Source organism: Lissotriton vulgaris, unplaced genomic scaffold, assembly GCF_964263255.1.
Source record: "Lissotriton vulgaris unplaced genomic scaffold, aLisVul1.2 SCAFFOLD_1211, whole genome shotgun sequence".
NCBI lineage: Eukaryota > Metazoa > Chordata > Amphibia > Caudata > Salamandridae > Lissotriton > Lissotriton vulgaris.
The window spans coordinates 463,697-478,073 of record NW_028245045.1 but is presented as its reverse complement, the minus strand read 5'-3'; the positions used below and the strand labels follow the sequence as shown (position 1 = coordinate 478,073).

General features: G+C 48.0%; 1 protein-coding gene across 1 annotated transcript in view; it reads left to right on the top strand.

The window, feature by feature from the left end:
- HIVEP1 (HIVEP zinc finger 1) overlaps nt 1-14,051 on the top strand; it is a 251,665-nt gene extending 237,614 nt beyond the window's left edge. Inside the window, exon 7 of the mRNA XM_086948991.1 lies at nt 12,229-14,051. Coding sequence (XP_086805117.1) covers nt 12,229-13,398 — 1,170 coding nt within the window. The 3' untranslated portion in view covers nt 13,399-14,051. The remainder of the gene's footprint in view (nt 1-12,228) is intronic.
- The last annotated feature ends 326 nt before the right edge of the window (nt 14,052-14,377 follow it).

Below are 14,377 nucleotides of genomic sequence, written 5' to 3'. Positions count from 1 at the left end.
CAGGAGTGTCAAGCCCTCCTATCACAGTTCGCCAGCCTGTTCTCCCTCACCCCGGGTGTCACTTCCTGGTGTGTGCACGATGTGGATACCGGGGACAGCCCCCCTATCCGCCACCGGGCCTACCGCGTGCCAGACCGGGTACGGGCCTGCATCCAGGAAGAAATAGCCAAGATGCTCACGATCGGGGTCATCGAGCCCTCAGACAGTCCCTGGGCCAGCCCTGTCGTACTGGTCCCCAAGGCAGCGGCCCCCGGCACCACCCCAGAACTCCGGTTCTGCGTCGACTACCGGGGCTTGAATGCGGTCACCAGAACAGACGCGCATCCCATCCCCCGGGCAGATGAACTAGTCGACCGAATGGGAGCTGCCCGCTACCTCAGCATCTTCGACCTGACAGCAGGCTATTGGCAGATCGGCCTCACACCCCGGGCGCAAGAACGTTCTGCCTTCTCCACCCCCGATGGCCATTACCATTTCACGGTCATGCCCTTCGGCATGAAGAATGCCCCAGCAACATTCCAACGGCTCGTCAATCAGGTCCTGGCGGGGCTCGAAGGATTCAGCGCCGCCTACCTAGACGACATCGCTGTATACAGCCACCATTGGACCGAGCACCTCCACCACCTCCGAGCAGTGCTGCAAGCCCTTCAGCGAGCTGGCCTCACGATCAAGGCCAGCAAGTGTCAAATTGGGCAAGGGTCTGTAACCTACCTCGGACACCAGGTGGGAAGCGGCCTAGTGGCCCCGCTACAGCTGAAAATTGCCGCCATCCAGGCCTGGCAGCCCCCCATCACCCAAACCGAGGTACGAGCCTTCCTGGGCCTCACGGGCTACTACCGAAGGTTCGTAAAAGACTATGGTACCATAGTGGGGCCCCTCACAGAACTCACGTCAAAGAACCAGCCCAAGAAAGTCACCTGGACCCCAGAGTGTCAAACTGCCTTTGAACAATTAAAGGCCGCCATGTGTTCCGCCCCTGTGCTCCAGGCCCCAGACTACAGCCGGGAGTTCGTCGTCCAGACGGACGCCTCCGACCAGGGCATTGGGGCAGTCCTGTCGCAAGTGAACACCGAAGGCCTTGATCAACCGGTGGCCTTCATCAGCCGGAGACTCCTACCACGGGAGCAACGCTGGAGCACCATAGAGAGGGAAGCCTTCGCTGTGGTATGGGCCCTCAAGAAGCTCCGGCCCTACCTTTTCGGCACCCACTTTCGGGTGCAGACCGACCACCGACCCCTGCAATGGCTGATGCATATGCGGGGGGAGAACCCAAAGCTACTACGCTGGTCCATCTCCTTGCAAGGTATGGACTTCACAGTCGAACACCGGCCGGGGCCAGATCACGCCAACGCGGATGGCCTGTCCCGGTTTTTCCGCCTCGACGAGGAGAGTCCCCAAGAGGATGGGTAACTCTCCCCGCCTTCAGCTGGGGGGGACGCATGTTGGACAGGCCACATGAAGGGCCGCTCTCCCCCGGCCCAACCAGGCCTGAGCCCAGTCCCGCAAGTACCACACACCACCATTGCACGTCCTCCGTCCCCTCAGGGACCCCTGCCCTCGAGCCTACCGACCTCGTGGGTCCGATCCACTGCCGGCCCACGCGCCCAGCCTGGGGCGCCATCTTGGACACTCCACCACGAGGCCGCCTGGCCCCCGATCGACCTCAACCCTGGGCCTGGCCCGGCCTCAGACATTCCGGCACCACCCTCCACCCAGGAGGTGAGCGGGCTACTTGGCAAGTCAATGGGAGAAAGAGGTGCCGATGGCTCTCCCCCACCAAGTGCCGCTCGCCCATCGCCTCCCCGGGCGCTGGCTCCACCCCCCTGCTGGGTGTCTGGACTCCCCCATCCCGGACCTCCCGACCTCCAAGTGCGAGGGTCCGGACATCAAAGCACGCCAGCCCTATAACTGGGGCAGCTCCAGAGCAGGAGGGCAGTTGTATCTTGGAGTCGAGAGACGCAAAGAGGAACTCATCCTGGACGGACTACTGGCGCTGCCATAGCTCTGTCCTGTGCACCATCGTCCTGCCTGTTGGCGCTGCCACAGCCGTCGTAACCTTCATCCTTCATCGTCGTCGGGATCTGCTGGCGTGGCCGCGGACCGTTGTAACCGTCATCTTCTACCGGGACCTGCAGGCTCCGCCGCGGACCGTCGTCCTTCCTTCATCCATCTCGGGACCTGCTTGGCTCCTCCACGGCCCGATCATCTAGAACGCCGAGCTCGAGGATTGAGAGCTATTTTGTACTCATTGGTAACTAAGACTGTCCCGCTACCCCTTTCCTAGACCAGAGACTAGAACCGAGGGGACCCCTGAGTCCAGACCTCCTTGTATCCATCATCGTAACCTAAGAATTGCATATAAAGTCTCGTTAACCTTCAACCTTGTGTGGTGTCCGTCTGTGGGGGGGAAGTTACTTATCTGTACAGTCGTTGGAGACGGCTCTCCCTGGAGACCTCTCCCCGTAACCTCGGCCCTTCAAAGTAATAGAGCGCAAGGGTCCTGCCACTTATCTCATCGACATGGAATCCTCCCGGAACCCTCTCCGGGTCCTCCACGCTAACAGACTAAAGCCCCCCTTTGTGCGAACAGAGCTCAGCCTCCTGATGGCCACAGACACTGGGGTTGAAGAAGACTCCGAGCCTCTCCCTGACCTCCTACGGACTCAAGAGCAAGACGGCTCCGTGGATGGGGTCCGGCTCTCAGAGGCCCTCACCAGAGAACAACGCCAGGAGTGTCAAGCCCTCCTATCACAGTTCGCCAGCCTGTTCTCCCTCACCCCGGGTGTCACTTCCTGGTGTGTGCACGATGTGGATACCGGGGACAGCCCCCCTATCCGCCACCGGGCCTACCGCGTGCCAGACCGGGTACGGGCCTGCATCCAGGAAGAAATAGCCAAGATGCTCACGATCGGGGTCATCGAGCCCTCAGACAGTCCCTGGGCCAGCCCTGTCGTACTGGTCCCCAAGGCAGCGGCCCCCGGCACCACCCCAGAACTCCGGTTCTGCGTCGACTACCGGGGCTTGAATGCGGTCACCAGAACAGACGCGCATCCCATCCCCCGGGCAGATGAACTAGTCGACCGAATGGGAGCTGCCCGCTACCTCAGCATCTTCGACCTGACAGCAGGCTATTGGCAGATCGGCCTCACACCCCGGGCGCAAGAACGTTCTGCCTTCTCCACCCCCGATGGCCATTACCATTTCACGGTCATGCCCTTCGGCATGAAGAATGCCCCAGCAACATTCCAACGGCTCGTCAATCAGGTCCTGGCGGGGCTCGAAGGATGGGCCCCACCAAGTGCCGCTCGCCCATCGCCTCCCCGGGCGCTGGCTCCACCCCCCTGCTGGGTGTCTGGACTCCCCCATCCCGGACCTCCCGACCTCCAAGTGCGAGGGTCCGGACATCAAAGCACGCCAGCCCTATAACTGGGGCAGCTCCAGAGCAGGAGGGCAGTTGTATCTTGGAGTCGAGAGACGCAAAGAGGAACTCATCCTGGACGGACTACTGGCGCTGCCATAGCTCTGTCCTGTGCACCATCGTCCTGCCTGTTGGCGCTGCCACAGCCGTCGTAACCTTCATCCTTCATCGTCGTCGGGATCTGCTGGCGTGGCCGCGGACCGTTGTAACCGTCATCTTCTACCGGGACCTGCAGGCTCCGCCGCGGACCGTCGTCCTTCCTTCATCCATCTCGGGACCTGCTTGGCTCCTCCACGGCCCGATCATCTAGAACGCCGAGCTCGAGGATTGAGAGCTATTTTGTACTCATTGGTAACTAAGACTGTCCCGCTACCCCTTTCCTAGACCAGAGACTAGAACCGAGGGGACCCCTGAGTCCAGACCTCCTTGTATCCATCATCGTAACCTAAGAATTGCATATAAAGTCTCGTTAACCTTCAACCTTGTGTGGTGTCCGTCTGTGGGGGGGAAGTTACTTATCTGTACAGTCGTTGGAGACGGCTCTCCCTGGAGACCTCTCCCCGTAACCTCGGCCGACCCTCCCGGTCCGTCTAACAGAAGTGTTTTGATGGCAGTTTGTGGACTCACAATTATCTTAAGAACTGGCCAAGGTTGTTGTTGGAGCTCATGTCTTACCTCTTACCATTTCATTTTCAGAAGAGAAAAGGACATTTTACACCTGTGTGGGGTTTACCTGTATCTCCTGTCAGATTTGCATGTACCCACCTAGCCGTCATTGTGTTTAATAGGGGTTTCCATGAACACGGTTCAACAACCAAAAGAACAGTAGATTTCAAAGTGTGTTGATTATTGAAACTTGCAGTGCCTAATAGAATTTTAGGTGTCCCCCAAAAAGATTTCATAAAAATACAGATTGGTGAACCAAAGTGTCAACTTTCTGTTATTTGACATTCTTTTATTATATGCAACACCTCTTACACATTTAATTCCAACCACAACACGATTTCAATTTTCCTGGTCACACAAGCAAAATTTAAGGTGAAATTTTGAATGGAAAAATAGAACTTTTTCGAACCCTCTTATAACATTTGCTTCCTTCCACCAATCTGCATGAAATTTGGCAGAGAAATACTCAAAATGAATGAACATTAAATGAGTGAACCATAGTTATTAGTGTGTGTACAGAGGGTATAGCACTAGGCACTGCAACAGCATCTCAGGTGCCCATTCTGGAGCCGAGAGTCATGGCGACTGTATTGTATCACTGAATGTGAAGCAAGCATAGTAGCTTCTGGGCAGCCTGGTAATTTCCCTGCATTAGTTTCGAGACCATGCCTGCCTCTCAACCCTCTGGTGTCTCAGACAGTCAACCATATACCAGAAGGTTACAGCAATACAGGTAGTGCTCCCAGTGGGACCCTGTCAAAGCAACACTTCCTTCCTACAAAGACTGTGGCTCTGCACAGCAGAAAAGGTAAGGTTTCTGGGGTCGCTACCTTCATTAGTAACTCCGATCCCCTCCATCCTCTGGCACACCTAGTGCCAGTGTGACCCTCTCGTCTCCCTCCCCGTTCGCTGACATGGCCACACATTCATTCTCTGCTGCCCAACCTTTTAAAGAAATAACCTAAAAAATGTTCTGTTTCACAGGTGGTAGATTGTCTTCTGTTTGAAGAGGGGGAAACCAGGACTGTCAAAATATTCAGTCCTGCCAAGTATCACGCATCAGCCGTGACACTCATGCATTTCAGTGCGGTATTCCGCATCACCGCACTGTAATGCATCGTCACGCATTTTGCCACCCTCAGCCCGCGCCAACGGCACCTGTGAACAGGCTCTCTGCTGCTCTGACCGGCGTGCTGCTGCCTGGGATGAGTTCCTAAAGAGTTAAACCGATCTGCTCTCAGCTCTGCGGAGTGGCTGAGAGAGCTACAATGTATCTCTGCACTCTGCCTGGCAGCTGCCTGCTGTGTTGCCTAGAAACAATGAATGCGGCTATGGCGCCGGCGCGCGGCTTAACATAGTCAGACTCATCACACACACTCACACTGCTCCAATTGGGGGGGCTTACCTCTCGGGAGTCGATACTGCTGTCAATCACTGTGGCACACCATGGGGCCGGGATTAATCCGGATGTGCAGTAGAGTGCCGTCACGTCCGAGGAAGAAGAACTAGACAGAAGCGGGACTCCTCAAGTGAAGCACGCGACTCAACTGTCTTATGGCCGCCGGCACTCTGAAGCAGGGAACTGTCCCTCTTACAGCAGACTTGATGGGAACCTGACAGCACGCACCAACCTAAAATTCATCAATTTCTCTGGTAGGAGGACCTGGCTGGCTTTAGTGCTTCATTTAGTGAAGAGGCCATGAGCCTGGTTGAGCTGAAGTAATGGGGCACAATATAGTTTAATAAGTGGAGAAGGGGTGTGTGGGCATCTGTCTGATGCTCGAAGAATATCCCCTATCTAACTCACATCATTGGGTTACTTTGACATGATCGCCTATTTACTGATTAGGGAAGAAAGAAAGTAGGACATTCTTATGTGGGGTCCTCCCTCGGTTTTGAACGCCGTCTGGCTGTGCCGCAGACATATAATTAAGTGCTTTGTGCAGGCAGAAAGTTCCTAATTCCATATTTAGCTGCAGCGTTGTTGTTAAAATGTATTTCATTTTAATTTCGATTCCGAGTGGAAGAACGTGAGCATGCCTCTGTCACTACTGAACGTGGAATCCATGTGGTTTACTTTAAAATGACACGGCATTCACGTAGAGCACTATAAACAAAGGGTGGATTCACCCAACATAGAGATGCTGAGCAGCATGAAAAACTGTCACTAAGATTAGAAGTGTGTGTGGAGAGCAGCAGTTAAGTGAAAGGAAGGTGGAGGGTATCGAAGGTGTGAGACCCGACAGTAAACTCCCATACGGAAGTCACCCTTAGCCTCTCTGACTTCAGATGGGATCCAAGAAGCGCTGGCATTGGTAGAAGGATGGGGCATCGGCCAGGAAGGCATTCGTTGAGAAGATGGGAGGGGAACTCAGCAGTGTTAGACTCGGTAGTAGGGGAAACAACATTGAGCTGAAAACTCAAGATGCAGACTCCCTCATTGGGGTACAGATCCAAAGGGGATCAGCGCAGCAACAAATGCACTACAGTGCACAGGGTCGAGTCATTTAAACAACGCTGCCCCCAGTCCAAATTACACAAATGGAGCAATGTTTGGTAAAGACAGGTTTACGCACCGACGTCACACATGATCGGTGTGCACAGCTGTTCTATGCTCACCCGAATGTCCCTTTTGACGTGACCAGTTTCCACATGGTATTGCAGACTCATCCCCACAGGCAACCCAGGCCTTCTCCCCGATCGGTGGTAATGTACCCACCTCCTTTTGCACATTTACTGGCCTTAGTGACCTCGTGTCACCATGCTTGCCGATGTGTCTGCCACATTCCAATGGCACCAGACAGGTTTCCTGCACCCAGCGTGTTTTAGGCAACAATGCAAGATTTCAAGAGAACTCTGGTGACTAACGGACCTGCTGGGGATCCATTGAGTTTTCTCTAGTGGAAGTTTCTTTGTATTATATAACGTTATCATGTCCGGTATTCCCTTCTCCCCAAGCTTGGTGGCAAATCTAAAGATCTCCTCATTATTACTGGCTATGTTAGTGACAGTAAAGTTTTATGCATTTTCCAATCCTCTTTATCTGCGAATTTAAGGGCAAGTTAATTAAAGTGCTTGGTGCTTGTAATCCTTTCTCCCCTTTTTTGAAGTCACTAAAAGAATTAATAGGTGCTTGGGCTAGGCTGGGGTTAAAGCTACAAGTAAGGCGTAATACACAAAATTGGTACTGGTCTAGCCCCTGCTTTTGGGGCATCAGTACAAAGTGATTGAAGGCGTTCAATCAATACCATTGATTTACACGGAGAAGAGAAACGGGGCCAGAAATCACCCCTCTCTGACTCCCTTACGGATGTGAATATAATTGGTAAATGCACCCTATGGTCCAAATCGTATCTTGGCAGAAATATTACTATACAAGTGAATAAATAGTGCAATGATGTCTTTAGTGGCCCCCAAAGCAGATATTACTCTCCATAGCTTGCTATGACTCACCAGATCAAAAGTACTACATGAATCCATAAAACACATGTACAAATCGCTAGATCTGATATTAAAATATTTACCTATTAAAAGATTTAAATTATGACATTGCTCAGTCGTACCAGGTTTCCTGAAGCTATACTGTGCACGTGAGAGTATGTAATTGGCCCATCCCATTCCTCCAATCTCTCTAATAGTTCTCTTCACTGTCATTTTACTGAGCAGTACAACAGTGAGATGTGTCTATAGCATTTGGAGTTCTGTTTGTAGCCTTTTTTACATATAGGAAGGATAATGGACTCGGACGAGTTGGGTGATATGTGACCTTTTCTAGTGGCCTTACACACCTGTGTTAGCCAGGGCACCCATAGAGCAGGAAGTTGCTTATTTACATCTGTTGGTACCTCATTGGTACCGGGAGCCTTCTTCTGTACGAATTTAACTAACTCTCTCTGAATTTCCTCCTTATTAAAGGTAATGTCAAAATCTTTGATGTTTGGTGATTGACAAGCTACTCCTGTAAGATCGATTATAGATACAAAAATGGTGGAGAAGTGGTCTACCCATTTCTGCCCCTATAGTTTTTTTCTAAATTCGGGCCAGATTTGTCATTGAGGAATGGGTCGTTTACTGTTCTCCAAAATAGATTATTATCCCTGGTGTTGGCCGCCTGTGTCAGATTTGCCGAAGCTATATCCTGTAAATTCTGCTTTCTTAGTTTTACAGCCTGTTTATATCGTGTTCTACTCTCTATGATGACATCCCAATCCCTTGGGGATTCATGTAGATGTTTATTAAGTCCCTGCGTGCCTTAGTGAACTGGCTGTGAAACCACCCATTATTCTTTTTTATGTTAGCTCTTACCACCTTTCTCAGAGGATGGCCAATGGATTGATCGAAATAGAAATATGTGAGTTAATGAATGCTGAGGGTTCTGGATTATCCTCCAAACATAAATCGAAATTATCATTATTGCCACTCATGTAAGTCATGCATAACTTGGTCTGGCTCGACACCTGTCCACTTTACCCATATCTAAGTCTGTTTTACTAAATAAGTATGTGCCTTGGCTTCCATCATAATTTTAGCTTGAATTGGAATCTCGAGTGATAACTTAAGAGGTTTGTGATCACTTTCAAAATGTGTATTTCTCACCAGATGGAGAGGCGTTAAACCTTTATTTCTCGAAATTTGTATGTGATCTATGTTACTCTGGCCCCTGGTACCTGTAAAAGTGTATTGTTGGCTGTCGACGCCTAATAAGAGATGGGGCCATTATATACATCTCAAGTCTTGCCACTAGCCTGTTAAGATGGGTTCCATATGGACAATGTTTAAAGTGTTCCAAATCTTATTCAATGAGGTCCTCTTGCCCATATGCCTCATCAAGGGATATAGAACATTTAGGCAGGTTAAAATCTCGTGCCCAAATGATATCCTTATTCTTAACGAACAGAAAATTCTCCAGAGCAGTTACAACCTGGGTCCTGTGGTTGTCAAAAACATTATAAAATTTGATAATCACATGATTCAAAATGCCAGCCATGCTTACCAGGACTAATTAGAAGTGTGGAGAGGCTAGAATATGTTTAACAGTTCTGAGTGAGGCAGTTGTGGAGATCAATATCAAAAGGTCCCTTTTGTATTACCCCTCCTCGATGCAGCGACCAGAGTGCCGACTGAAGTAAAACCGTCTATAGCCATATCAAGGTTAGACCAAGTCTCTTGTAGGTAACAAAGGAAACACTGTACCTCCAAAGGAACGTAAATGTAAGACATCAGCCAACACATGCTGGACCCAAACATTAAATCATGCATATGCCTTCTCACCAAAACTATTTATTTTTTAACCAATTTTATTTGGTTAAAATCTAGCCAGTAAGGGTTTCTTTGAATGTCCGGCAATAGGACGTTCCGTGATGCTGCTATAGCAATTCTGCGCAAGCCTCAGACCTCCTCCCGCCTTAGCGTCACTGCCTCAGCCTTACCACATTTAAGTGGTGCAATTCTATTTAAATAGGCCAGACAGCACCCCCTCCATAGTAAGCTGCTCTTTCTGACCCGTCACCTCCAGTAATGCTTCTGTAACCTCCCTCCATAAGGTCCTGGTGGGCGGGCAGTTCCAGAACAAGTGCGCCATGATATCATTCGGTGCACGGCATCTGGGACAGAGTGGCGGACCTAAACATTATATGTAAGCACGCCGGTTTGGGGTAAGCCCTATGAAGAATGTTATGCTGGATGTTTTGAAATGTAAAGTTCCGTGATAACTTCTGGGTATAATGGAGAGCGTCCCATTCCCTCGGCGTCATGTCACCGCTAATGTCTCTTTTCCAACACCTGCAGGTCGGTAATAAGGGTTCCAGAGTGGTGTGTACCAATGCTTTGGTGAACCATCCGAGTCTACGACCACTAACCATAATGTAAAGTGTGTGCACTAACAGGTGTGGCTCCGACTTCGTGTCAGTGATAGGCCAACTGCGCATCAAAACTAAAATTGAGGGCTTATTTTTGGGCTACCTGTTGGTGTATCAACCCCACTGTTCACAAATCCATTATGACACCGCATTTAGTGATGCACAAAATAATCCTTTAGCTGAACCCACAACAACATACTCTAAATGCTGTGAAAGGTTTTCTATCCAGATGTTGGTCTACAGGGAAGTAAATGCACTTAAAAACTATGGTTGCTGGCTTCATCATATGCAATCTGTGTTCAGAGGGCGGTGTATTGTTGCTCTTTTAAGTGGAAACCACTGTGATCTGTGATTATGATTCATGAAAGGACCTTTATGTAGGTAACTTTTTGTATTTCTTTGCTTTGAGTTATAACTGCCACATATTGTGCGTCTTAAGTGAGATGGTAATTTTCTCTGTGGAACTTAAATGGCAAATCCCTCAAAATGTTCGCTTCCAGTGAAAGCTCCATTACTGTGTTTTCCTTTTCCTTCTAACCTACTGTAGTGTGTTATAGAAGACCAGCTTCAGTAAGTACTCTTTAAACACAAAGCAAATTATTATAATCAGTTTACAATTTAGGAAAGGCGGCATTTGCTAACGATTGAATCCAATGATTGTAGAACAGAACCATTGCACACATGCCAGCAGCGTTTTGGGCAAACTCACAGATAGAATTGTGAAAGCTACAGAATGTGTGTGCTCTCATCTTCATTCCTTTCCCTCTAATGCTCCTGGGTCCTTTCAGTATTTGTTTCTACATTTCAATCTAATAAGCAGTTGAAGAGTTTTTTTTGTGAATATCTTGTATTTTTCCTCAGGAGATGTGAGCATCACCTCTCAATTTTCAGTTACTGTAATCACTGTGTTTTTAGGTCGAGCCTGGGCAGCGCATCCGCTGCAAGCCATGCTGTATTGGAGTATGGAATACTAGCCCCGCCCATTCTCTGCCTATATTTGTCATTGGCTTTGGTCATTGTGCTTCGTAAATGCAGGCTTCTGATTCATTAATAGGCTTTTTAGTCCCTCCTTAGTACTGCCTTGTCTTCATTCGTAACCTCCCATGAGGACTTGCCCTTTTACTTCAGTTGTTACACTGCGAGCCTGTTTTAGTCTGTAAGCACTATTTTCTTTAAATATTTTCTCCTACTGATGGCACAACATGCTGTCCTGCAACATTCAGCGTGCCATGCAAGCTTTCACTTTCTAAGCAGCCCGGGACAATGGCGGCCGCTTCTTTGAATAGGTCTAGCATTTGCAAGAGTTTGAGCTATTGGCATTGTACATGACAATGCCTTTTATTTGTGTGTTAATTATCAACTCATATAAGTAAAAGGCATTGTCATTTACAGTGCCAAAAACTTAACTCTCGCAAATGTGAGATCTATTGCATTGCAATAGATATATATATATATATATATATAGAGAGAGAGATAATATTTTTTTGTCAATATGCTGCCTTCAGCAAAGCATAGTAAATATTGACTTTATTTTATTACAAATGTGTGTGTATTTTATATATGGGCTAAAGTACACCCTGCATACACTATAAAGATATTACAAGCCACCAAAGAGATCCGTGACTAATCAGGCCGCAGGCAGAATTCCTTTAGAAGTTCATGGAACTCCAAGATGTATGGAAGGGGTATTTTATTCCTTATATTAAATGGTCACACCATCATCCGTCCCACAAACCACTCAAATCTTAGAAGCCTTGCTCTTTCATACGAAAGAGGTGGTATAGTTGCACACATAAAGATTAAAAACAGTATCCGGTTTTAAAGTAAATACACAAAAAAGTTAATAATTTGTTGCAAAAGATATTTAGAATCAGTGCATTGTAAGTCAGATTTTAAAAGAGCTGAGTCTCAAAGTGTAGGAAAGGCAGAAAGATTCTATGTTACCCGTAATGACCTTTAGTGCTCAAAACCTAAACATGTTACCATAAATATTTCCTTTTTTCTGATCACTGTTAAGTTGTAGGAAAAAAATGTCTTTGCCTTATTTAAACTGCAGCTGCAATTATGCTTGTGACCAACCTTTCACCTTGTTTGCTGGCTCTTGCAACAGACATTGTGAGTCACAACTCAGTTGTAATAATTTATTAGCATCAAACACATTGCTGTGGCAGCCAACGTGGGATTTGTTAAGCAAAAATATTCTTTATGAATGTGTTGTAATGGAGCAATATGAGACTCTGGATATACATCTGAATACATTATGATTGGTTATATCTTGTCTTACAGGATGCATCATCTGTGAAACTCCCCTCATCACCTGTGGACCGTGGCACACAGACTACAATGGTGGCACCCTTCATGGCTTTTCCAGAATATGAAATAAATTCGAAAAAACCAGAGGTGTCCAAGGAACAAGCCACTCAATTTCCATCTACGGAGGCGCATCTTTTTAGCCACCTTCCTTTGCATTCGCAGCAACCAGCCAGAGTACCTTACAGCATACCAGTAGGTGGCATCCAGCTGGTTCCAGCGGGCCTGGCTGCATACTCGGCCTTTCTGCCGCTCCAAGCGGGGCAAGTGCAGCTAACTTTCCCTGCGGTTGGTGTGTTCCATAGAAACGCAAATACACCGGGTGACAAATCTTCTGAGACATCTGGACCTACAAATACCCTTGGAGTTGCAGAAGTGAACAGTGTCCTGCCGTGCATCCCCATTGGTCAGGTTCATGTGCCTGGTCTCCCAAAGCTGACCACCCCTCTTCCGTCGCTGAGCATGGAGACGCTGAACATCTTGGGCCTGACAAATTCAAACCTAGCCCCACAAATACATCCGTCTGGTCTTACCCTCAGTGCTTTAGGGCTACAAGTTTTGACGGCAAGCCCATCGACACAGAGTAACCCAGGCCCCCAGACTCACATTCCAGGCTTGCAGATACTGAACATAGCACTGCCTACTTTAATTCCGTCTGTCAGCCCAGTAACAGTAGATGGACGGGGACTTGCTGGCTCACTGACTTCCAACGGGAAACCCTCAGAGACTCCACTTGAGCAAAGACCTGCACACTTTCCTGTCACAGATACTCACCAGTTCACCAGAGCTGACTCTCCTCATGCACTGCCTGTAGCCCAAGACTCCAGTGCCAGAAAGGCGTCAGAGCAGGCTGTTGACCATAACAAGGTGAATGTGCAGGAGAAGACCCATACCGAGAGAGGTGACCCAGTGAGGCAAGCTCAGCTGCCTCATGACATTACTTCTGTGAAGGGCAAAACTGCTTCTGCCACTGAGCCCTTCCGAAAAGTACATTCTGAAGCTTCATCGAGGTCTCCCTCTCACCAGACTTCTTCTCCAGACAGACAAATACGCAGGCGAATGGAGTTGTCCCGCATGCAAAGTACTGTGCATTTTAGTGATGCCAGCAGTGACGACGACGAGGACAGGCTTGTGATTGCAACCTAGTACTTTTTTAAAGTTTTATTTTGTAAAACTAACTTGAAGGTTTCTTTGAGATCCTTCTGTTCCTTAAAGCACATTTTTTTCAGAGCGAAACTTGTACCGACCCATGTGCAATCATGAACTCTTGACCAATATTTGTAGTTTCTTGTCCGCTCCAGCCATTTTGTACATGTTGTAAAGACAATTGTGCCTTTTTGGAGTTTTATGTGTAGAAAACTGTACAGGTTGTTTAATATCTATATGTCTGTATGTCTATCTATCTATCTATCTATCTGTCTATCCCCTATGATCAATCTTTTTCTCATCCTCTCTGTATATATGTATACATATATATGTATACATGTGTGCCTGTATACATGTATGAAATGTGTACAATTAAGCAAAATAGTTGCTTGTGTTTAGTAAGTAAACCTAAACTGTCTGACAAAAAGAGAGATTTAAATTATACATGTTGCACTGTTAAATGTAAATTTCTATGGCTGTGAGGAAGCGTTTTTTGTGTACAGAATTAGTATATAAAACTCCATATTTATTGTATCCATACGAGTTTTTGAAAATGGAGCTGTCCTTTGTGTGCAAGACAGTAGCTTTACACTTTACGACAGAACTTGTCTGTGTGGAAAAATGTTACAGTAAAGTTTTCATTACTGACTTTAGTTGATGCTGCTGTGTGTCTTCTTGCTGCCATGCAGCTAGTGAGCCATGTGCTTGAGGTCTTTCAGCGTTTAATTTCTCTGGGCTCCTCTGAGTGAGCATCATTGCTGCGGTGTTTTCAAGGGTATTGCTGGTTCCAGAGTCTGGCAGGTCACAGCTGGCAAACCACAAGGCGCACTTGTGTCAACTTTTCACCTTTCTATCTATTGAACATGTCACAACAATTACTAAACTGAAGAAAATGCTTAGTTGAAAAATGTGGGATCTCTTTGCAAGCTCTCCTTAGCTGCTCATGTTAATTCCCCCCAGTAATTCCTCATTTCCTTCC